General features: G+C 41.4%; 1 protein-coding gene across 1 annotated transcript in view; it reads left to right on the top strand.

Moving 5' to 3' along the window:
• GLIS3 (GLIS family zinc finger 3) overlaps positions 1 to 22,668 on the top strand; it is a 226,157-nt gene that overhangs the window by 147,803 nt on the left and 55,686 nt on the right. Inside the window, exons 4-5 of the mRNA XM_054987139.1 lie at positions 3,003 to 3,164; positions 5,794 to 5,904. Of these exons, the coding sequence (XP_054843114.1) occupies positions 3,003 to 3,164; positions 5,794 to 5,904 (273 nt within the window). The remainder of the gene's footprint in view (positions 1 to 3,002; positions 3,165 to 5,793; positions 5,905 to 22,668) is intronic.

Genomic DNA, 22,668 nt, shown 5'->3' with positions numbered 1-22,668 from the left:
AAACCATACTAATAACTCAAAAGTTATGAACATTTCCAATTGAAAAGGTAACTAAAACCAACTTGGTTGCTTGTTGCTTTGTCTCATTTTAGCTGTTGTAGGAATAAATTAATTAAGATTTAAATCCCATTAGCAAAGACAATCATGCATGTTACAAAAGGCTTTAGTAGCAAAAGGCTTTAGTAGCATAGTTCCTTACAGCTGCATTTTGATTGGCCGGGTTGTTGAGCCGACCAATCAGGATTCCCCTACAGACTAATGAGCTAGCAAACAGGGTTTCTGGATACTGGGTGTTTGCGATTGGTGGACTTAAATTGTGGGCATGTTTTGGTGAGGAGTTGAGTGTTTTATAACTGCCATTTGATGTTTGTGCTTTCAGTAGTGATGTTCCTGTTAATAAAAAAGTTATTGGAAATCGCTTGAACTGTCATACCCACTACATAATAACATCATTCTGCCATTAAAAACGAAATGCCTTATTTTCCTTTTAAAGTGATTCCTGCATTGATATACTTTGCATAAACAAGAGAATTTGTACATGTAAGATTTCCATATTGTTCCGGGGCAAAACCTTGCCACTGTTCTGGTGCCCCATTGTCTAATTTCATTGTTCTGAGCAGGAAATGAGAAAGGCGAAGGCAACATGGGAGAGAATGAATTAAAAGTAACAACTAGACACACAGCCCAACTGGAAGAGTTCTTGCTGAACAGGGTTGTCCTCATTGGCAGTTTTGTGGTCGGTATTTTCACTTCCTTCCCATATCTGGAAAGGATTTCTGATTACATATAAGCACTGGGATTCCTTCCTTGTCAGGGCAAACTGGCCATTTAGCGCACAGGGAAATTTTGCAGTGGACCACTGCCCTAGAATGCTGCTGGTGGATAGCAAACAGCCCCAGCAGCTCTACAAGTATCTCAGGGAAGGGAACCCTTGGCTCAGCCCCATGCATTAGCAATGACGCCAGTTTATGAGAGGAGGCAATGGATGAGCACACACCATTATTAGTGCTGCTGGTAGGGCCTGAGCTGGATGACCCCAGAAGTAGCTGTCCTGTAATACTGCAGGGCCCTGTCAGCTTGGCTTGTTTTGGGGACATTATAACTTCCCAATTCACCCCTGAGCTATGGTGTTAACTAAAACTGTATGCATGTTAGGCAGGCAAGGAAAAGGCATTGCTTGTAACTGCTGGAAGCAAAACAGAACAGACTATGGGAGGGATAGAGAGAAAAATACACATACACACACACACCAATAGGATGCTGACTTGCTTTGCAAATTAGGAGAGCAAACCTAAGCATCTCTACTTAGAGTCTACTCAGGTCTAGTCAAGGGGGCTTACTCCCAGGAAAGTGTTTGTAGGACTGCACTGGAAGAGAGGTAGTAAAGAAAGGTGAAAGCTCCCCATACCACCACCCTCTAACTATAGGGAGGATGCATCAGCCAGGCTACCTGCTCTGTATCAGATAGAAGCAAAGGCTTAGCTTGCACTCGCTGGCAAGCAGGCACGGCAGATGGTAGGGGAATAAAGGAATGGAGACTGTAGCGTCTCATCTCCCAGTAATAAGTAGACAGTGCCAATCAGCTTGGATACGTTTATGGAGATCAGTAATGAGGATAAAATCATTTCGCCATTTGAGAGAGAACAACTACTTCAGCTCTCTCAATGTGCAACTGAGCAGTTGCACTTTGTCCCTGATACAACTCCCTGCTCCTTTAACTATTAGTCCTGATAGATAGAAAAGGCAACCAACTCCTTCCATTCATGTAAACCACGGGGGGCGGGGGGGGGGAATCTGTTTTCATACAAAAATAGAGAGCCACGGATAAGGTAGCAAACCATGCCTAATCATGTGTTTTACCTTAAGCATTTTTCACTCAGCCTACCTGATTTTTAGTACTGAAGCAAGGTTGGAGGATAATGATGAAAGCACTGGAGCCAGAAATGCTTGGAGCGTGTGTGTGTGTGTGTGTTGGGGGTGGGGTGGGGGACAGATACAACAAGATTTAGCTCTCCTTGCCCTTGTGCTCCACTTTTGTTTGAAATAAGCTATCTTATCTGCCACTTGAAATTTCCAGGAGAGTAGTGAACAGCTCATTCACATCTATCTGTGCCTACTCTGAAGGTGAGGATTTTGATTTCTCTAGAATGAGGATGCTTTCTCTTAACTGCCTGAAAGTTGGCAAAAAATAGCTCTTGGATCAGTCTTGGAAAACTTCAACTGGAGGAAAGCAGCTATATCCTGAAATGTGTTTCCCATAGAAATCAACGCCATTGACTATCAGATTAATTCCCTAGCACAACTACTTTTAATTCCAATATTAAAGCATTCAGCTCAAGTGTTTAAAACAACAAATGATTCAAATCTCATATTTTTGTTCACCACTAGTGCTTATAAGAAGAAAGCTCTCCCCAAGCTATTAAGCCACCAATGTGATTATACAGGAGCACCAGTTGGGATGTCCCTGCTTAGCAGAACTGACTGCTAGCTTTTCTTGTTGGACTACATCACTTTTAATTATGCATCTACTGGGTCATTTCTCTTTTCTTGCTCATGGCATTGAACTAAACAGTGAGGCACTAGAATAACAGCTGGATCGAAGTGTCTGCTATTGTTACTAAATGTTGTTAATAATTGCATTCAGAATAGATTAACTTTATTAAAGAATGGGCATCATCTGGTTCCCTGTAGGGAGTCATAAGATAAAGACTTTGAGGATCTGAGGCTAGAGCTTATGGGAGAAAGTGTTTATTTTTAAAGAGTATCTTAATTCCTTCATTCATTTTTTTAGTGGACTTCCTTGTGGATGCTGAGGGCTGGTCCAGGTGTTTGAATGTATGTTGATAAAATCTAGTATATCCCTTTAAAACATTATTGACTACACAGAAAGATGGCTTATTTTAAATTAGGTAATTAACATGAACTCACAGGCAACAGGTGTGTTAAAAAAAGAAAGTATTTTTTCTTCCCTTCTGTCTTAGACATTTTATTTTGTTTCACAGTTTGAAGGCTGCAAGAAGGCTTTTTCTAGACTAGAAAATCTCAAGATTCACTTAAGGAGCCATACTGGAGAAAAGCCTTACCTCTGCCAGCAACCAGGCTGTCAAAAAGCATTCAGTAATTCCAGTGATCGAGCCAAGCACCAGAGGACGCACCTGGACACTGTAAGGAAAAAAGTCTAATTTCAGATTTTCTTTTACGATCCTGTTTTGATGCTGTTCCTTTATTTTATAATCTGGTTTTCAAACAGACAGGCTTAAACAATTAAAAAGATGTCAGGTATTGAAACTTGGGGCACTGACTTTTGGATAACAGATTTCAAAATTTAGCTTGTTCTGAAATTCTGACCTTGCTATAGCAAAGAAGTTTGTGGGGATTGGGGAATTAAGTTTGAAACCTAAATGAACAGGGGGCCCTTTATAAGAAACCAGTGTAGCCTCACTTTCCCATTATGGATTTCCTTGTTTTGCTGCTATGCATCTCAGCAGGCCACTTCCCTGTAGCCAGAAGTGCAGTAGGAGCAGAACCTCAGCAAAAGCAGTCTGGAGGACTGATCTAGAGCAACACACACCCCACTTGCATCACACTTTCACATGCTAAGTTATACAGTTATTTTGAACAGAGCCAGTTCCAAGTTTTGGGGGGTCCTGGAAAGAGAGGACTTAGAGGGCCCCTATGCCCACTACTAGGCTCCCCTTCTTGTCCTCCCACCCATGTGCCCTCACCTGCCTGTAAAACAGCAGAATTTGAGTCCAGTGGCACCTTAGAGACCAACAAGTTTTTCTGAGTATAAGCTTTTAAGAGTCCAAGCTCCCTTCTTCAGATATAGGGAGGAGGCACTTTATGTCCGTCCTTTGACCACTCACAACTTGCCCACCTCCTGCAGTCACAGCTGGCCAAACTGCCTGTGCACTCTTTCCCCAATGGTGCTGGTTGGTGCATGCAGCTAGGAGTGCCACCGCCATGGTTACCAGGAATGCTGATGCTTTGTGCACCCACCTGCCCTTCCATAGCAGTACTGGGAGTAGAGAAAGAGATCCCAGGTGCTCACTGGTAGCAGGCAACCTCCTAGCAGTTTTCCCACTTGCCCACCAGTTGCTGGCAACTGGCAGGAAATTACAGGATGCCCAGTTAGTGCCCACCTCCAGCAAACATCCCTGGTACAAGAGGGGCATGGTCTCTCAGTGATTATGGCAGCATCACTTCCAGAAGCGTTATCATCATGCTGGCCACAGGACTGCTCCCACACTTCACTCGGGGCCAATTTTGGCTCCAAATGGGCCAGTTCTCAAAGAATTGTTCCTGTGTGAAGTGCAGGAGCATTCCTGTAGTTGGCATAATGACACCACTCACTAGAAGTGATGTCATTGCATCAGCACCAGGAGCATGCACATTCTTTATGCGTGTGCAAACAGCCTTCAAGAGGGTATGGAGATCTGGAAATCCTAAGCAGAGGTTACAAAGCACTCACAAGCAGGCAATGGACAAGTGTGAGTTCAGGCATCAGAAAAGATGCGTGAGTAAGGAGTTGGTGAAGGCATGGGCCCGGGCAGCTGCCCCACCTCGCCACGTGCTGACACCAGCCCTGATTTCAAACACAGCTATTGTTGCCTGTGAAAAAATTGTAATGAGTGGAGCAACCCTAAGACACTATAGAAAGCACTCAGTTGAGTTTGCAGCAATGTAAAGAAAGGGGGTTGTAGCTTTTTAGCAACTATCCCTAATATTCTGTATAAGAAACTGATTAATAGTGTGCAATGTTCTTCTGAAATTATTCCGTGGAGAGGCAGAACGTTTTAATAAATATAGATTACCTCTAAAAAGTTCCTTGTTTAGCTTCACTTTTGAAGATTTAAAATTTGCTTTCTGCTTTTATTTCTAGTCTGCTATATCACAGACTAACCTTTCTTCTTCATTCTCTCTTTCTGAAGCAGGTTTCTTCTATATCTCTTTGTCTGGGACTTTACTACAGCTTCTTTACCTGATCCACTAAAGAAATGTAATTTCTGACTATTCCAAAGTTTTCATTGGGGGTTACCTAATTGTAAGTACAAGCAGGGATATAAAATATTTGATCAATATGTAAAAAGCATTCCCTCCTGCCTGTCCCATTTTATTGCACCAACACTATGTGTCCAACCTTCACCTGTTGAGGTTCTCCTCCACCTAGCCAAGCCGATCATCCTGCATAAAAGCTCCACTGATGGTCAATACCTTCTTGCCGATCCTACTCCATGACATCAAAGCAGAGTCAATTGCCAGCAGTGGCAACTGGGTTTGTTACTATCGTATGTAAAATAAGGAATATGGAATACAAAATGTGCCTGTCAAAGTCAAACCACTCACTTGCTTTTTCTTATCAGCCTGCTTTATCTTCTGTTTCTTAGCTATGCTATATATATATATATATATAGCCATTTTGCTTGTGGCATTACCAGGGCTTTTTTTCTGGGAAAAGAGGTGGTGGAACTCAGTGGGTTGCCCTCAGAGAAAATGGTCACATGGCTGGTGGCCCCACCCCCTGATCTCCAGACAGAGGGGAGTTTAGATTACCCTCCGCGCCGCTGAGCGGCGCAGAGGGCGATCTAAACTCCCCTCTGTCTGGAGATCAGGGGGCGGGGCCACCAGCCATGTGATCATTTTCAAGAGGTTCCGGAATTCCGTTCCCCCGCGTTTCCCCTGAAAAAAAGCCCTGGGCATTACTCATTATGTTAATACAATCTTGAGGGAAACGCCATATTTTAAAAAAACAAAACAAAACACTGGAACATAACTTTTTTCCTGTTGTTTTAGAAACCCTATGCTTGCCAGATTCCTGGATGCACCAAACGATACACAGATCCAAGTTCCTTAAGGAAGCATGTGAAAGCCCATTCCTCCAAAGATCAACATGCCAGGAAAAAGGTAATATTCATAGGTCCCCACTGTGCAAGAGAAATATATAACAGAAAATATTATGTGAGTCTTCAAATACAAAGGTATACAATGGGAGTGATATATATCTCACTGCAGTCAAACCCACTGTCAATTTGAATAGATTTGGACTGTACCCAAATGACAGTAGAAAATCCCACACCTGCAGGGGTTTATGCTCCTTTCTGAGTACATAAAATAACATACCTTTATTTTAAAATAATCATTACTAATTTAATATGGACGTTTGATCTGTGTACTTTGTTTCTCATGGCTGCTGTATTGTTCTATAGGCTCCCCCATACGACAAAGAAACAAAATGAAATTATCACTTTTATACCTTAGTTAAACATAATTCACACATTTTGCTTCAATTTAGGTTTACTTTTATATCTGTTTATCAGCTGGAATTAGAAATACTTTTGACACGTGATAAACTAAGTAACTGTAGTTTAAATCAAAAGATTCTTTTGAAATGTGCTCTTAGGTCATAATGTACAATATTTTTATGTTCTACTGTACTTACAAGACCTTTGAGAATTTTATATGGCTAGCTCATTTCATGCTTTGGTATTTGAAACATTTCCTGGCATAATAATAAAAACGTAAGAAACAATAAACCTTTAAAGTCAGAATTAAGATTGTTTAGGATTTAATTAAAAATGAAAATTGGCTTGATGTCAAACAGTCTTAACAAAAATGTGAATTCATCAGAAATAACCATAAAAATTCCAAGGTGATAAAGGCACAGTGAAGTAATAGCTCCAGCCCTAGGGAACCATTCAGTTGAATAGAATGAGACCCTTTGCTGTTACACCCTGTTAGTCATGGATTTATTTAATATATCTGCTTGACATCCTGTAATCCTCTTTTTAAAACTTTGTCTGCACATTAAATGACATTATTTTGGAGTCTTAATATATAACTTGTTCTTTTTACACTACCATGTGCACGTTGCAAGTTTTAGGACCAAAATATACATGGCAAGGAATATATTGTGAATCTGAGTTCTTATTCCACGAAATTTTGACTACAGTGATAGACTGTCCATTGATTACAGTTCCCCTGGGATTTCAGTAATTCTGTCAGTATCTGGTTACATTGATATTGCCAGTATATTAATGAATCATTGGAGTATTTTGCTTTTCCTTCTGGAAATTCAGTTAAGGCCTTGAGAGTAATTTAGGATGAACTCTACATGCTGTAGAGGCTTACTGCTTGTACTATAAATGTGTACTACATCAGTGGAGATGTACTGAAACTGGCAGTCATAAACCTTTGAAGGCTTAAGGACTCCACGTAGATACATAATGATAACCACCACAACAGTGTACTTCTATACCACCCTTCTCAACAGATTAATGCCCACTCAGAGTGGTGAACAAAGTCAGTGTTATTTTTATCCCCACAATACAGCTGGGGCTGAGGAGTGGCTTACCAAGGCCACCTGCAGCGCTCACAGCAGTAGTGGGAGTCGAACCAGCAGAGTGCTCATTCGCAGTCTAACCACTTAACCACTATGCTACAACAGTTCTTTATAATAGCATGTAATAATATAGACCTTTCTAAGCACTGCAAAATACTTCAACCTGTTTGCATTATTGGAGCCCCAGCTATAATTAGAACATGAGTGTTGTCAGGGTTGCTAGCTCTTCCACTATAGCAGGAGACCTCCCGGCATCCCTGCTCATTGCCTGTCCTTGCTTGAAGTGCTGGTGGCGGGGATTACGTCGGTGCGCTGGCATTGCCTCCAGTGAAAAATAGAAGTGACATTCTGGACACTCTAGGATTTGCAAATACTCTGTGGTTTTACCAAAAACTCTAGTCTGACATCAGTGACATCAGTATTCTGCTGTGATGCCTGCACCCTAGTCCCCACCTAGGATTGCCAGGTCACCTTATCCTCCCAGCAGAAGGGGGGGGGGGACCTAGCATGGTGTGGGAACAGGCTTCCTTGGGTGTGCTCCTGGTGCAGCATGATAATAGCACTCCTGGGAGTGATGTCATTGCACAGGGCCCAAGGAGTGCTTCTGGACTTCATGCTGGGCCAATTTGGGCCCCCAAATGTACCGAATCAGGTAGAGATATGGATAGCTTAGACTTAAGAGGTGATAATAGCTTCGACTGAGGTATAGACCTGTCAATTTCTAGGAGAATCTTTGAGTGAGCATAATGGTAAATACAACACCTAGGGCTGCCAGGTTGCAACCAGCAACTCCTGGGAGCAATTATGGGATGGGGATAGGGTTGCTAGGAACACTCCCAGGGCCTGCGTGATGACATCACTCTTGGGGGTGATGTCGTCACACCAGGCCAGGAGCGCACCCTGGGAGGTCCATTCCCACACCTTTTCCCCCATTGGTCTGGTGAGCGGTGCAGGGGGCTTGGAGGGGGGGTCCCCTGCCCCCATCAGGGGAACAGCAACCCTATCCCCACCTCATAATTTCTCCCAGGAGTTGCTGGCTGCAACCTGGCCACCCTAGGTGTTGTATATACCATTATGCTCATTTAAAGATTTCCCTAGAAATTGATGGATCTGTATCTCAGCCTAAGCTATTCACATCTCTTATTGTTTAAGGCCAAATTATGAGCTGACAGAGGGCCTTTCCAAGATTCTAAGAAGGCATAATTAATGCATATTGGGAGGAGCAAGATAACTGCAATCTCTTCCCGCTTTACTGCATTATTTGGAACACTTGCATAGAGCATACATGAGTATATGTTTATATTCATAGGCTTTATATTCCAATGAATACCTGAAGTCAAGGTAGAGCTTACTGCTGTGACCCCATATTCTCAGTCGCTCATATTCATGCCTCTCCTGGATCAAGAATATCTGAAAATAGCTATTAACTTGCTGTGAATCAGTAACATTTAGAAGAGATGTACATTCAGCAAATGCAAAGAAAATTCATTCACCAGTACAGACCCCAAGTGTAAGTTCCACTACTCTGATGATATAAATGAGCAACAGAGAAATGATGGGTTCACTGATGTGGTGCCATGAGACATGCAGAGGTGGGGGTTGGTGGGGAATCGAGCGAATGAAAATGAGCAGTAATGAACTGCTGCAAGATGGTAATCACATGAAAGCCAGCTTCACAAAACATTGCGTTCCTACCTCTTTATGGGTTTCTTGCTAGTTTTTATATAACAATTTGAACATTTATGGGTCCATCACATAGTTAGTGATGAGGACATGACAAGAAGCTGCCTTTAGTCCTATCAAATTTTTCTCTATTTTGAGTGGACAGGACTCTCCAGTGTCTCAGGCAGACGTTTTTCACATCACTGACTGCCTGATCCTTTTAACTAGAGATTCCAGGGATTGAACCTAGGACCTTCTACGTGCAAAGACAATACTCCACCAATGGACCGCTGTCCTTCCCCAAGTGAATTATAGAATCAAGTAATTATACAATCAAAGTAATTGTATGAAGGTGATTGTACACTGGCAATTACAAACTGTACATGGAAGTATCTCAAGCAGTTATAGTTACACAGATTCAGCAATAGTGGATTTCTTCTTTTATTGTATAGGTGCTTTACAGCTGTGTTGATCATTGTGCCTGGAATCAGGAGCAGGTGGTGATACCCAGCCCCCACCTTCACCCAGCTGGGATGAGGCACAGAGAAGGAGGCAATGCCCACCCCTGTCTTCACCCATCTGGGATCAGGAGCAGAGCAGTTGGCAATGCCTGCCCTCAGCCATCACCCAGCTGGGATCAAGAGTGGAGCAGGTGGCAATGCCCACCCCCCTTCACCCAGCTGGGATCAGGAGCAAAGCAGGTGGCAATGCCTGCCCCCACCTTCACCCAGACGGGATCAGGCACAGAGCAGGAAGCAATGCCTGCTTCCTCCTTCACCGAGCTGGGATCAGGAGCAGGTGGCAATGCCCAGCCCCCACTTTCAACCAATGAGGCATGGAACAGGAGGCAATGCCCTTCCACCTTCATCCAGCCAGAATCAAGCATGAAGCAGGCAACAATGTCCTCCTTCCCTTCACCCACCCAGTATCAGGAGCGGAGCAGGTGGCAATGCCCTCCCTCCCTTCACCCACCCAGTATCAGGAGCGGAGCAGGTGGCAATGCCCATCCCCCCTTCATCCTGTCAGAATCAGGCCTGGAGCAGTTTGTAATGCCTGCCCCCCTCACTCAGCCTGGATCAGGTGCAAAGCAGGTGGCAAAGCCCACCCCCACCTTCACCCAGATGGGATCAGGCATGGAGCAGGAAGCATGCCTGCTCCCCCTTCACCCAGCTGGGATCAGGAGCAGGTGGCAAATGCCTGGCCCACGCCTTCACCTGGCCGCGAAGAGGCATGGAGCAGGAGGCAATGCCCTCCCCATTTCACCCAGCAGGGGTCAGGCGCAGAGCAGGTGACAATGCCCGCCCACCCTTCACCCGCCCAGGATTAGGAGTGAAGCAGGTGGCAATGCCCGCCTACCCTTCACCCAGTCAGAATCAGGTGCAGAGCAGGTGGCAATGTCCACCCCCCGTACCACCCAGCTGGGATCAGTCATGGAGGAGGGAGGCAATGCCTGCTTACCTGCCCTCCCCTTTCTAGAGCCCATTGTCTTTTTTCCCGCAACAGGCTTTGTTACTAGTTATATGTAACAGAGTATATAATTCAAAAAACATTTTCTCCTAACATCCCCTTCATTATACTCCCCCCCCCCAGTTTTATACTTTATTTTTCAATATTTTCAATAACAATAAAAGGGTTGATATTTCAACATTACAAAGTTTGTAACAATATTATTTTTATTATGATTATTTAACATAAATATGGTAACAACAGAAAATCCTAACTTTATTGTTATTTGTTTCAAGATTTATACATACATGAGTAAAGTTATATGGTTCTATATTTTTTATCTGTGATTACCTTTAGATTTGACGTTGTGTACAAGAGATTTGTTGGTGAGTGAGATTGTGTATTTTGAGTTATGATTGATAAAATATCTATATATTTGATTCTGAGTGTTTTATCACAATGACAAATCTCAAAAGGTTTATGGCTTCAAATAAAGATATGTGTAACACTGATTTTATATTTTAAAGTTATGTCTTGTTAATTTTACTAAAAATCATTTACCAGTGTCCCGTTTAAAGCATATTGAACTTACCCACCACCTTCCACCTCTCCTCTACTTGATTATTTACAATAACCTGTTCCTTTATGGGATTTCGTATAGCTTTCCCACTCCCTCCCCTCTTCCCTTATTGAAAGAAATATGATTTTGATAGTGTTAGTGGTCAAGTATAATAAGCTATTGCCAAGTATACTTGCTAAACAATTTTTAGGTGAAGAAATAAAAGATATAAGGTTATTGAATTTGACCACACATTCTAGACAGCTCTCTATAACCTTGTGGAATAATACTGCACTCAGGTTATTGGAATATATACGCAAACAGAAGATCTGTAATGTATCTGGGAGCTAATTTATGTGAATTCAGTTCTCTCCCTCCCAGACCTCAAATCATGATACTTAATATAGATATATTACAACCATAACCTTTTGCTTAATACTGTATATTTTAGATTTTTCATTATTGAGTAAAGGGTAGATATTTGCACTGCTAATTCAGGCTGGGTTTATTAATTGTGACGCACTGGTATCTTGCTTCCCTTATAGGGAGATAGTGGTTGGGACATTTTCCTCTTCTGAGACATTGTGATGAAGTCCGTGAACATCTCAATATTGATGTCTTGTAAAAGGGCTGAGTCAGAGTTCTTATCAATCGTGTAGTAGAAGTTATCTTGATGTTTTATTGCAGTTTAGAGAAGTTCACCCATTTGTATCGTATGTGCGCACATCGTAAGGCTTCCGTAATTGTTTTAAGCTCTCTCCCTTTGCTTAATATTTCAGTGGTTAGATCAGTGAAAACAAAAAAATAGGTGCTCCTTTAAAAGAGCCTTTAATTCTGGCAGTTTCTAAAAATTTTCTTTTTGAATTCTCCAATCCGGAAATACTGCTAGAAAGTCTCTGGGGCTTTTTCTTTTGGGATGGTTCTGTGGGCCCATTCAATAGGAGCAACTCTGTTTTCTAACTGTAAGGTTTGCATCAGCCAAGTTGTTAGGAAGCTAGATAAATCTTTAGCCAATTGCTCATCCAAACCTCTAAATTTGAGGTTAATTTGCTGGGTTAAGATTTCTAGCAAACAACAAGAAACCCACACAAGGGAAAGATTCAGTAATACATGTTTTTTCAAATTCCACACTCAACGTAAAAATAATGCTCAATTCTCATCACAATATTCTCTAAAGACTTAAGATTTCTTAAAATGGGCTAAGATTTCTAAGCTGAGAATCCTTTCTTGCAAGCAAGAGTTTTCTTTTTGGCACTCGTGGACCTCGTTTTGCAATGTTACGCAGAGGTCAAGTGTGCAGTCAGCATTATTAATTGCTTTATTCAAGGCTATTTTAAGTTCAGTAAGTTGGTTGGTTGTTATGGTGTTGTTTATTGAGCTTTTGGGTTGGGGCGACAGCGCTCACTCCTTAGGCATCCTTCTTCCTCAGTGCCAATGTCATGCCCCCATTATACTTTTTAAGACACTATCAGTAAAATACAATTGTACTTACTTATGTTGGGGTACATTTATATTCAACATTTTAGATTTCAAATTTTGTAACTACATTATTAGTTTCATCATTATTACATATTCAATATTACATATATTACATATTTTCACCACTTCTACATACCCGCTATAACAACAGAAATTTACGCCATGAAAAATGATGGTGTAGCCTGTTGGCGCCTGTGGTACAAGAAAAGTCAACTGCCCCCACAACTGGCCCCATCCAAGCGGCCCAGCAGAGCATAGTATGCGGACTACTGTGGGGGCCAATCTGCTTGTGCCCCTGCAGCAGCCAAGCCAACTTCCCCACCCCCCAATCAGCTTCCCAGGCATCCTATATAACCTCTGCCCAGGGCACCCATGACCCCATGTAAGTAGAGAGGCGGCTGGAGGCTCTGCTCAAGAGCCCCCTTCCGTGGGAACTTAGAGCATGAGGTGGGGGAGGGCGCTCATAGTGGCAAGGCAAGAGTGCCCAGGGGGGACTTCGTGAAATCCAGGGCATGTGTTGTACTCATATTTAATTTAATTTAATGTATTAGATTTTACCCACCCTCCCCGCAAGAGGGCTCGGGTCTAGTCAGAACAGTATAGTAATAATACAATTTGATAAAAGATACAATACATAATTAGATAAAATATATAATCAGAATACAAAAGTTAAAACCCAATTATCCACGATGTGGTTTTCAGTATTCACAGACAATATACTCTAGCACTCCAAATATCATGAGGTAGGGCAGGCAGATTACAAAACATGGTAGTAGTGGGCAGAGCAGAAGGCCACATCAGGGAGCCCAACTGGACAATTCACCCAAGCCTCAACCACAACTGTAGGCCTGCGGAACATCTCTGTCTTGTAGGCTTGGTGGAAATGTAACAAGTCCCATAGGGCCCTAGTCTCGGCAGAGAGAGGGTTCCACCAGGCTGGTGCCAGGGCAAAAAAGGCCCTGGCCCTGATTGAGGCTAGGTGAACGACCTTGGAACCAGGGACTACCAGAAGATGTTTATTGGCAGAGTGAAGTGCCCTCCAGGGAACATATGGCGTGGGAGGAGAGCCACATCCAGTATGTCTGACTAACAACTACCACTCAAGTTCCCTTGCAGGTTATCAGTCCCCTTAGTCCTGGCTTGGAGAGGGTCAACAATGCACCAACAGGTTAGAAGGAGCTGGAGGGATGGCGGCCTCAGCTTGCTCATTCACAGTGCCCACCTTCCCCTCACCTGCCCCCAAATGCCAGTCTCTGAAGTCAAGGCTTGCCCCTGAGGGGTGCCTCCCATGATTGCCAAAGAGGTAGCCACCCGGGGAGTCGTGCTCAATGCAGCTGTTTTGGGGGGGAGGGCCTCAAGCAGCCCATGGCAGGACCCTGGCTTGCAACGAGGCCGAACCCCTCACCATACGTGTCTTTTCCCCTTTCAGGCAGGTCTTGACCCATCAGATAGGCCCAAAAGTATGGCTGTTCTGGCTTCCAGTGGTCCTTCCCAGCTGCCATCTGAGCCCAGCCCATTAAGCCATACCATTGGCTCAACCCCATTCCTGGGAAGGCAGCATAAGGAATGGCTCTCTTGGTTCTGACCGTGGCATGGATGGACACAGTTCCTATCCCAGCCGAGAGGAGTTGGTAGCACATGGCCAGACATCCTCTTCATTCTTGGCAGTTCAATAATGTATGTCTTGAACAACCCCCTCCCCCCCAGGACAGCCCCGCAACATATCTACGGGAATGCTCCCCAGCCCTGGGGCACCAGGGAAGTGATAGCTGCAAGGGCCAACCAGGCTCCACCACCACATTGGTTGGCTCAGGCCCTACATGGGGGGGGGGCAATGATCCCATGGGGGCTGCTTTATTACCATATATTCAAATATCTCTTCCAAAATTGTTGGTAGTTTATTAAGCCATATTCCTAATAATATATTCTTAGCTTCCATAGGCAATTTAAATTTTAATATATTCTGCATTTTCCCATGTACTTCTTTCCAATATTTTTTTGCTTTTTCGTAGGCCTCTGTAGGTGAACATGAAGTACAATTCAACAGTATTTAACTTGCAACAGCTGGAAGTAATGGTGGTAAAATGAGAATCAACAACTTAAAAAAAACACTACATTAGCAAGCAGAAAATCGTAGCTATTTAAGTGCAGAACATTACAATGGAGTTCCCAGGTGTCCTGTCAAGGCAAACAGTCCTCAATGGCAAATAAGTTGAAAGCAATAAATTCAGGACAGACAAAAGGAGGTACTTCTTTACTCAATGTGTAATGAAATTGTGGCATTCACTGCCAAAGAACATAGTGTGGCAAAGGGATTTGAAAGAGGATTAAACAGATTCATGGAGGACAGATCCTCCATCACTGACTACAAGGCATAATGACTAAAGGGAACTTCCATATTCAGAGGCAGTACCTCTGAAACCAAAGGGAAGGTGTTGGCCTGTCCGCCCTGTTTATTTGGCCTTCTGTGGCAACTGGTTGGCTGCTTTGTGAAACAGTATGCTGGCCTAGGTGGACTGTTGGTCCGATCCAGCAGGTCTCTTTTTATATTCTTAACATATCCTCCTGAGGCTGATGGAGAAGAGGTTTGGATGTAAACTGGAAAAGGAAGTTGTTCTAAATTTCTTATTCATCACATTGGCGAAAAGTACACTCCCCAGTTGCCCAGGATTTGCTCCAGGCATGAGGTAAGTGCCAGGTCCCCCCATCCCACTGGGAGGGTATAGGGACCTGGTAACGTTAGTGAAAGGTCCAGAGAGGTTGGATTGCTGTGCAACCTTCCTGTTCACAGGTCCCTTTAAATGGCTTGTCCACAGATCAGATAACATTTTCATTTGCACATAAACATTTATTTCTAGTTGCTAGTTCTTTAAAGAAAAATCTTGCAACACTATATCCATTCCAATAAATATTCATTCCAATAAATATTAGGTTATCTGTTAAGCGTCTCTCAGTATATGGGACCAACATAGCAACAGATATTCCAATTACATCAATATTTAATAAACAAATTGGCAAGCTATTATGAAGGCTTTATAATAAAATTGTTGTCTTGCTAGAGTGGATTTTTTAAAAAGCAGACTAGGCTGATGACCCAAAGCAAAACTACTATCTATAGTCCAACCTGTACATATTTGCTCAGAATGAAGTCGTAAGGCAAATATATGTGCATAGAATTGTAACCTTCTAATACCTATTGGCAGGGCTTTTTTGAGGGGGAACGCTCCGGAACGCTGTTCCAGAAGCTCTAGAATCTGCCCACATGATTTCTTCCTCCTTTGGCCCTGCAGCCTCTGCAGAGAACTCTTAGCTGCATTGAGTTCATTCTGCTTTTTTCCCCATTCCTCTGTGTGAGAGAGAGTGAGAGAGCGAGCTGGGGCCCGGCAGGGCTCTGCAGAGGAGGGTACACTGCTTTGAGTTCATTCTGCTTTTTTCATTCATGAGTGAGAGAGTGAGAAGAGTGCAAGCATAGCTGCTGGGGTCGGCTTTGGAGAGGAGGCTTTAGCTGCTTTTGAGTTCATTCTGCTTTTTTCATTTGTGTGTGTGAGACAGAGACAGACAGAGACAGAGAGCGAGTGTAAGGAGAGCTGCTGTGGTTGGCTTTGCAGAAGAGGCTTTAGCTGCTTTGAGTTCATTCTGCTTATTCATTTGTGAGTGTGAGAGAGAGTGCAAGAAGTAGAGCTGCTGGGGTCGGCTTTGGAGAGGAGGCTTTAGCTGCTTTGAGTTCATTCTGCTTTTTTCATTCATGAGAGAGAGAGAGAGAGAGAGAGAGAGAGAGAGAGAGAGAGGTCAAGCGTAACTACTGGGGTCGGCTTTGCAGAGGAGGTTTAGCTGCTTTGAGTTCATTCTGCTTTTTTCATTTGCGTGTGTGAGACAGAGACAGAAAGAGACAGAGACAGCAAGTGTAAGGAGAGCTGCTGTGGTTGGCTTTGCAGAGGAGGCTTTAGCCGCTTTGAGTTCATTCTGTTTTCCATTTCATTCAGGGGTTTCTGTGATTGTGTGTGCGGCTTTGAGTTCATTCTGTTTTATTTTCATTGGGGGAGTGGGGGAGTGGAGCTGTGTGTGTATGTGTGCTGCTTTGAGTTCATTCTGCTTTCTTTTCATGGGTGTAAGTGAGGGTGTGTGTGTTGCTTTCATTCTTTTGTTGACTGAAGTTGGCATTGTTATGGTTCCCACAGCTTTTGAAAGCAGATTGGTTCGGTGTTAGTTAAATATATCAGTTATGGTTATTTGTATTAGTTAAAATATCAGTTATGATTATTCTAGTTTTATGCTAGGAATGGATAGCTGTGTCCAAGTCACAGAAGGCTTACATCAATATATTCAACAGCATATAGGTGTTCTAATGACTTAATAGCTGTAACTCAAATGGTTCTCCCCACCCTCAGCTGATTAACATCACTGAAATTGCAGTGGACATATGGATGTTAAGGAAGTTTTTATGAATATTGTTTGTATGGGACATTGGAATATTTATGAGCATTTCACAATTTCACAACAGCTTAGCCATTGGTAAAGTAGAGTTGGCAGGCAACAAAAAAAAGCTGTTTTAAACGAAGTATAACTCTAATGCAGCTAAAGTTGAGTATCTAATTTTGAATTGCTCCAGTAAAGCAAAGCCCTCCCTGAACATTTGAAAATTTAATATTCATTAGATTAGGAGTTTCAGACTCTGTGGAATTTTGAGAAAGAGTTTTAGAATTTTTTTTCTCTGCTGGCAGAGGGACTCTGTTAGAGTTTAGATTTGTGAGATGGGTTTTGGATTTTTAAAGGCCCCCTCCTTCTTGCATATTTTAAAATATGATTCCAAAGAAATGAAATGTTTGGGAAAGGGAATGGAAGATTTCACTTTTTGTAGAGGATGCAGAAAGGGGAAAAAACCCTTTCTCATAATAGTGTAATTTTCCAAGCTTACTAACATTTATCTTGTCATAATGCATTGTGCTGGGTTCCAGGAAGTGGTGTCACTTCTGGGAGTGACGTCACTTCCGGGAGTGACGTCATCAGGCATTTCTGGGCACGTGCGCACACTTCACACATGCGCACATGTGATAAGAGGTTCCACCACCTCTTTTCACAGAAAAAAGCCCTGCCTATTGGTATCCCATCTAATACATTATATCAGTCTTTTATTTATTTGGGGGGGGGCTTGGAAACATTTCTTTTAGATGCTACCTGTTTAACTAGAATTTTCCATTAGATCACATGCTAATTCAAAATATTTTAAACTATTCCTCTATATTTCTCTTTAATAGTTAGATGCTGAATTTTTGTTTGTGATTTGTTGGTTGTACATATTACAAATAACAGTCATTTCAAAAAGCCATAACTTTAAAATTTTCTTTTCTGGAAAGAAGACAGGCAGTTGCATATGTTGTAAACTGAGTGAGATTATTACTTTCAGTACTAGAAGAGAAGCTGCCAATTTTGCTGTGTGACATTGAGAATATACTAAAATAAGATTACGGAGCTGTCCAATTTAAGATCAAAAGAGGGCATGGTAATGTCAACTGTCAACTATGATTAAGATGGGTTGCTACAAACATTAACTATTTTTAGATTTCTAGTGCTGTGTGCCTGTTATAATGGTGTTATATAATAATTGTGCTTGGCACATGTTGAATCTTTGTTCCACATCCTTAGTCTATTTTTAGTTTCACCACTATGAGAAAAATACACAACATTAACTCAGGCAAAATTGATTTCAATAAATATTTTAAGCTGTTGACATACTGCCAAAGTAAGTTTACTGCCTCAAGGGATGTCACAAAACATCTGCCTTTCTCCATTTCACAAACTTGCAGGTTTTCTAGAAATTTTTTAAATAGAAGAATTTTTTTAAAAATCAGCAGATAGGATCCTTCATGGCAGCCCCAAGTTCAGGCTGAGAGGTGATAAATATCAATGTTTTTGTCAAAATTGGATAAAAGTTAATTGTGTCCAAAAATTTGACTGTTTGGCATAAGAAAGGACACCATTACAATCAATGAGACATAAATGGACATTTCAGGGAAGGGAATATCAAGTACTTTCAAAACCATTTTTCTAAAAGATTTTTGAAATTGTTTTTAACCTTAACAAATATAAATATTAGGAAATAAGATTGGACCAGAAAGGAAGTATCTGTTTATAGAACAATCCATAAAAACTAATATTTGTTTCTGCCACATGTAGAAGCAGTGTTTTGGAGTGTTATCGTAACAACAATGTCTTTAGGATGCATTTATTAAATTAATATTGGCTGGAGCAGCAATGATAATGTCAAAACAGTCTTTAAAATGGCAAAAATTCTCACCAGGCACCAAGAAATTGTGGAAGTAGTTGCTTGCACCCAAGAATGCTTAGGGTTCATGTGTCTCAAATTGCAGGTTAACCGCTTGGAAACCAAGATTCAGAAGTATGAATTGAAAAGAAATTTCAACAAATTGATTTCAGTTTGTGGTGATTAAAAGGACGGAAATGGCAGTTGAAACAAAAATAAAATATACTTGAAAACTAAAATGTAAAATAAAACATTCCTCCTATCACCTTTTCTTTTCAAAATATATTGAAATGTCTGTTGATATATTTTTTTTGCAAATTATAGGGGAGTCATATAATATGTCATGTATCAACTTGATTGTCAATATGCTTTAATGGCAACAACCAGGTGGCCTGTTCAGAAAATTTTAAATGCCTGCTGGCTTCTATTGGCTTTGGACTAAGTAAAAGAATTTTGAATATTAATATTAATAGAATTCATTGGAATTTATAGACAACTATGATGGCCAGAGGTGCTTGTGTTTTTTAATGTCTAAGAAAACAATTTTGGGATTATTTTCATTCATTGGCAATGACTGTTTTAAGAGTACTTCTTTTTAAGAATAATATTGGCAAATGTTTACAAATTCAGTAATTAAAATCCCTGCTTACTCTTATTTTCTTTCTCACAATTTAAAGTGGTGAAAAAAGGCCTGAAAAAATCTGCTAAATGTAATGTTCATTTCAAACAATATCACAGAGGATTAAGCTAAATTATATTCACAGAACGCTTTCAGTTATTTTATAGTACTACCACTGATTTCAAAGTTTGCATTTCAATCTCAGCTTTAGTTTCCCAGTTGTCCTTTTTCACAATTATATCTCACATTTCAGTGTAAAAATTTCAAGGAAGATAATCAACTGGAACAGAAAACTGTAATCTTATTTTTAACAAGCTTGGATTTTAGAAATATCTCCACTCATTTGCTTTCTATGGAGTCTAAATGAAATATTCCATTAATGCAAAAGGAATTGCATTTGGAGACTAAGGGTCACTGAGCAGTGCCCATGGCAACTAAGAAGCCATTCTTCACTAGAAAACCCTGTAAAGAGTAAGTGTTTTAATCCTCAACTTTAATCCCCTTACTTCCTGTTCTCAAAATGAAATATAAATCAGACACTGTGGAGAGCAGCGATTTTTCTTAAAAGGGACATCGGCACTAACAGATTAGTGATGGGCACTAGTGTTTAAGGAATTTAATCACACTATTGGTTATGAAACATTTGGGACTACAATTGATCAATTCTTTTCAGTACAGTCAATGAAAAACAACGAAATAAACTTTGAAAATAATTGGAAGATTGACTTTTGTTCCTTTGTCATTTTACCATCATTACTTCCAGCTGTTCCAAGTTAAATACTGTTGAGTTAAATAGTAAAGAGTCCAGTAGTACCTTTAAGACTAACCAGATTTATTGTAGCATAAGCTTTTGACGAAGAAAGTTGTGGCTCTTGAAAGCCTATGCTACAATAAAGTTGGTTAGTCTTTAAAGGTGCTACTAGACTCTACTATTTTGCTTCTACAGACTAGCACAGCTAACTCCTCTGGATCTATACTGTTGAGTTGTACTTCATGTTTACCTATAGCAACTAGCATAGAGAACACCATTGAATTCTAAATAATTTATATCTGTCTGCAAACCTTACTCCAGAACATACTGTTGTACGTATTAAGAAGACTATGGATGCACTGTAGTGTTGTATTTATTAAAAAAGCCTTCCATTCCTTGGGTCCTCCTGTTCATGGAAGTCATTATCTCTGCATCATCTCTGCTAAGATGCTGTTCCAGTATACCTTAACACCTCAACCATGACAGTTGCATAACATAGTAGTTGTGGTTCAGCAACAGGAGATGGATCTCATAGACAGAAAGATTATCAAACCTTGCCCATGCGTTCCATGGAACATACCAATTATCTTAGCTAAACCTTATGCATGAGTTCAGCTACAGAAAGAAAATATACGTAAGATGTAAGACAAAGGTTGGTCAATAGCAAAATCTAAACACTATTTTGAAGAACTTGAAAGCTTGCACACTCTGAGTTATTATGCTCGGTCTTAATAAAAGATATTACAATAAAACTTTGTTATCCAGCACTCATAGTGAACAGGGATTGCCATAATAGAGATTTTCCCTGTTTCCTGAGGCAAAAAAAGGACAAAACATTTTAAAAGTATTTCTGGGTTGTTTTGCTTGCCTCAGAGTTAGATGCAAATCTCATCAGATCTGCCTTCTGCATTTTAATATCGTAGATAGCCAACAACACAATTCGAAACTAATGCATCAGTTGGCTCTGGACTCTTTCAAGGCACCTAATTATCTCCAGTATCTGAGTTATTTTCAAGACAGCATGTTTTCTTTTCTGTCTTTTGCTTGTTAATAGTGTATTGCTACCCACATTGTGTGAAGCTGCACATAGAATGAAGGGGTTGGCAAGCAACCTGGGACCTCCTTATCTCTTTTTTGAAAACGTCACAGGGGAGCATGAAGCTATCTTGCCTGGCAAGCCATGCAAGCAGGTCTGCTGGGGCTAGACTGCTGCCTTGCTGTTTCCACCTAGTTCCACAAGCATTCTAAAAGCTGACATTCTAAAAGCTGTTTCCTGCCAAAAGTGGTAAAAGAACCTCCCTCTCTTAGTTCTTTGGTTGCCACTGTTAAAGAAGGACATCTCTCCTATCTTGCAAGTTCCTGACTGAATCCCGAAGAAGATTCTTTTCAGTTCATCATTTCTTTGAGCTTCATTCCATGATCCAGTAATATTCCAATCTTCAGACTCAAATGCCCTGTTTAAGAATATTCCAATCTTCAGGCTCAAATGCCCTGTTTAAGAAATGCCTCAAAGTGGAACCAAAATGGCCCAATCAAAGTCGCATAACTAACCTGTTTTGCCTTGGCAAGGCCCATGACACTACAAGGTATTCTTTTCCATCACAGCTAACAAGCTGATTCTGTAGAGTTATAACATGCAGTCATTAAATATAGCTCTCCAAAGGAGTCCTTACTTACAGTTCAAAATAGCTGTGTACACATGATTCAAACCGAGCAAAATGCATCTTTATTAGATCTATTCATGTACTAATGGTAAGAAAATTATGGCTTTCCATCCTTGCTTGAGATTGAATACAAAGACAAAAAAAGGAAGAGATATCATAAAAAACACAGCTCCCACTCTTCCTTGGAGGAAATTGCCTAAAAATGGTTAAAAGATTACATTTCCCTGTCTTTTAAAGGCCAATAAAAAGGCATTCCTATTCTGCTGTACCAGCACACTCCTTGCCTGGAATCTTGTGGATTCTACCCCCAACATGCAATTCTATGCATATAGGTCATGCTACACTATGACCTACAACTAATTAAACAGTGGCATGCAAAGCTTGAACTTCAGTCTTCAAGGTCAGCCTTCTGTACGATCAGGACCACCTTGGTGACCAGTCTGGTGAGAGTGTTCAGGCTGTTGTGTCTTGCAGACCAGCCTGTCTGCGCTGGGCAAAACTTGATCTATGACTCCCATGGGCCACAAGTTTCTAGGAGCATCCTTATCTTTCAGGAGGACAACATCGCCTTCTCCTAGGTTGGACTCGGACTTCTCCCACTTAAATCGGCATTGTAGAATTAGGAGGCATTCTTGCTTTCAAAGCTTCTTGAAGGTGTTAGCGAGGAGTTGAACTTGTCTCCATTGTTGCTCGAACATATCCTTGGAACAAAGTCTCCTTGGGGTGTGGACCAGGCACCTGTCTTCTGCGTCAGCAAGGTGGCTGGTGATAAGATGGTTGGGTTCTTAGGATCTGAAGACACTGGAACCAAAGGCCTGGCATTGATAATGGCAGACACCTCCACCAGGAGGGTAGTCAAGGTCTCATGGCTGAGAGAAGGTTTTCCT

This window comes from Eublepharis macularius, chromosome 8, assembly GCF_028583425.1.
Source record: "Eublepharis macularius isolate TG4126 chromosome 8, MPM_Emac_v1.0, whole genome shotgun sequence".
In the NCBI taxonomy this organism is placed as follows: Eukaryota; Metazoa; Chordata; class Lepidosauria; order Squamata; family Eublepharidae; genus Eublepharis; species Eublepharis macularius.
Note: the sequence above shows the minus strand (reverse complement) of the source record. Positions and strands in the feature narration are given on the sequence as shown.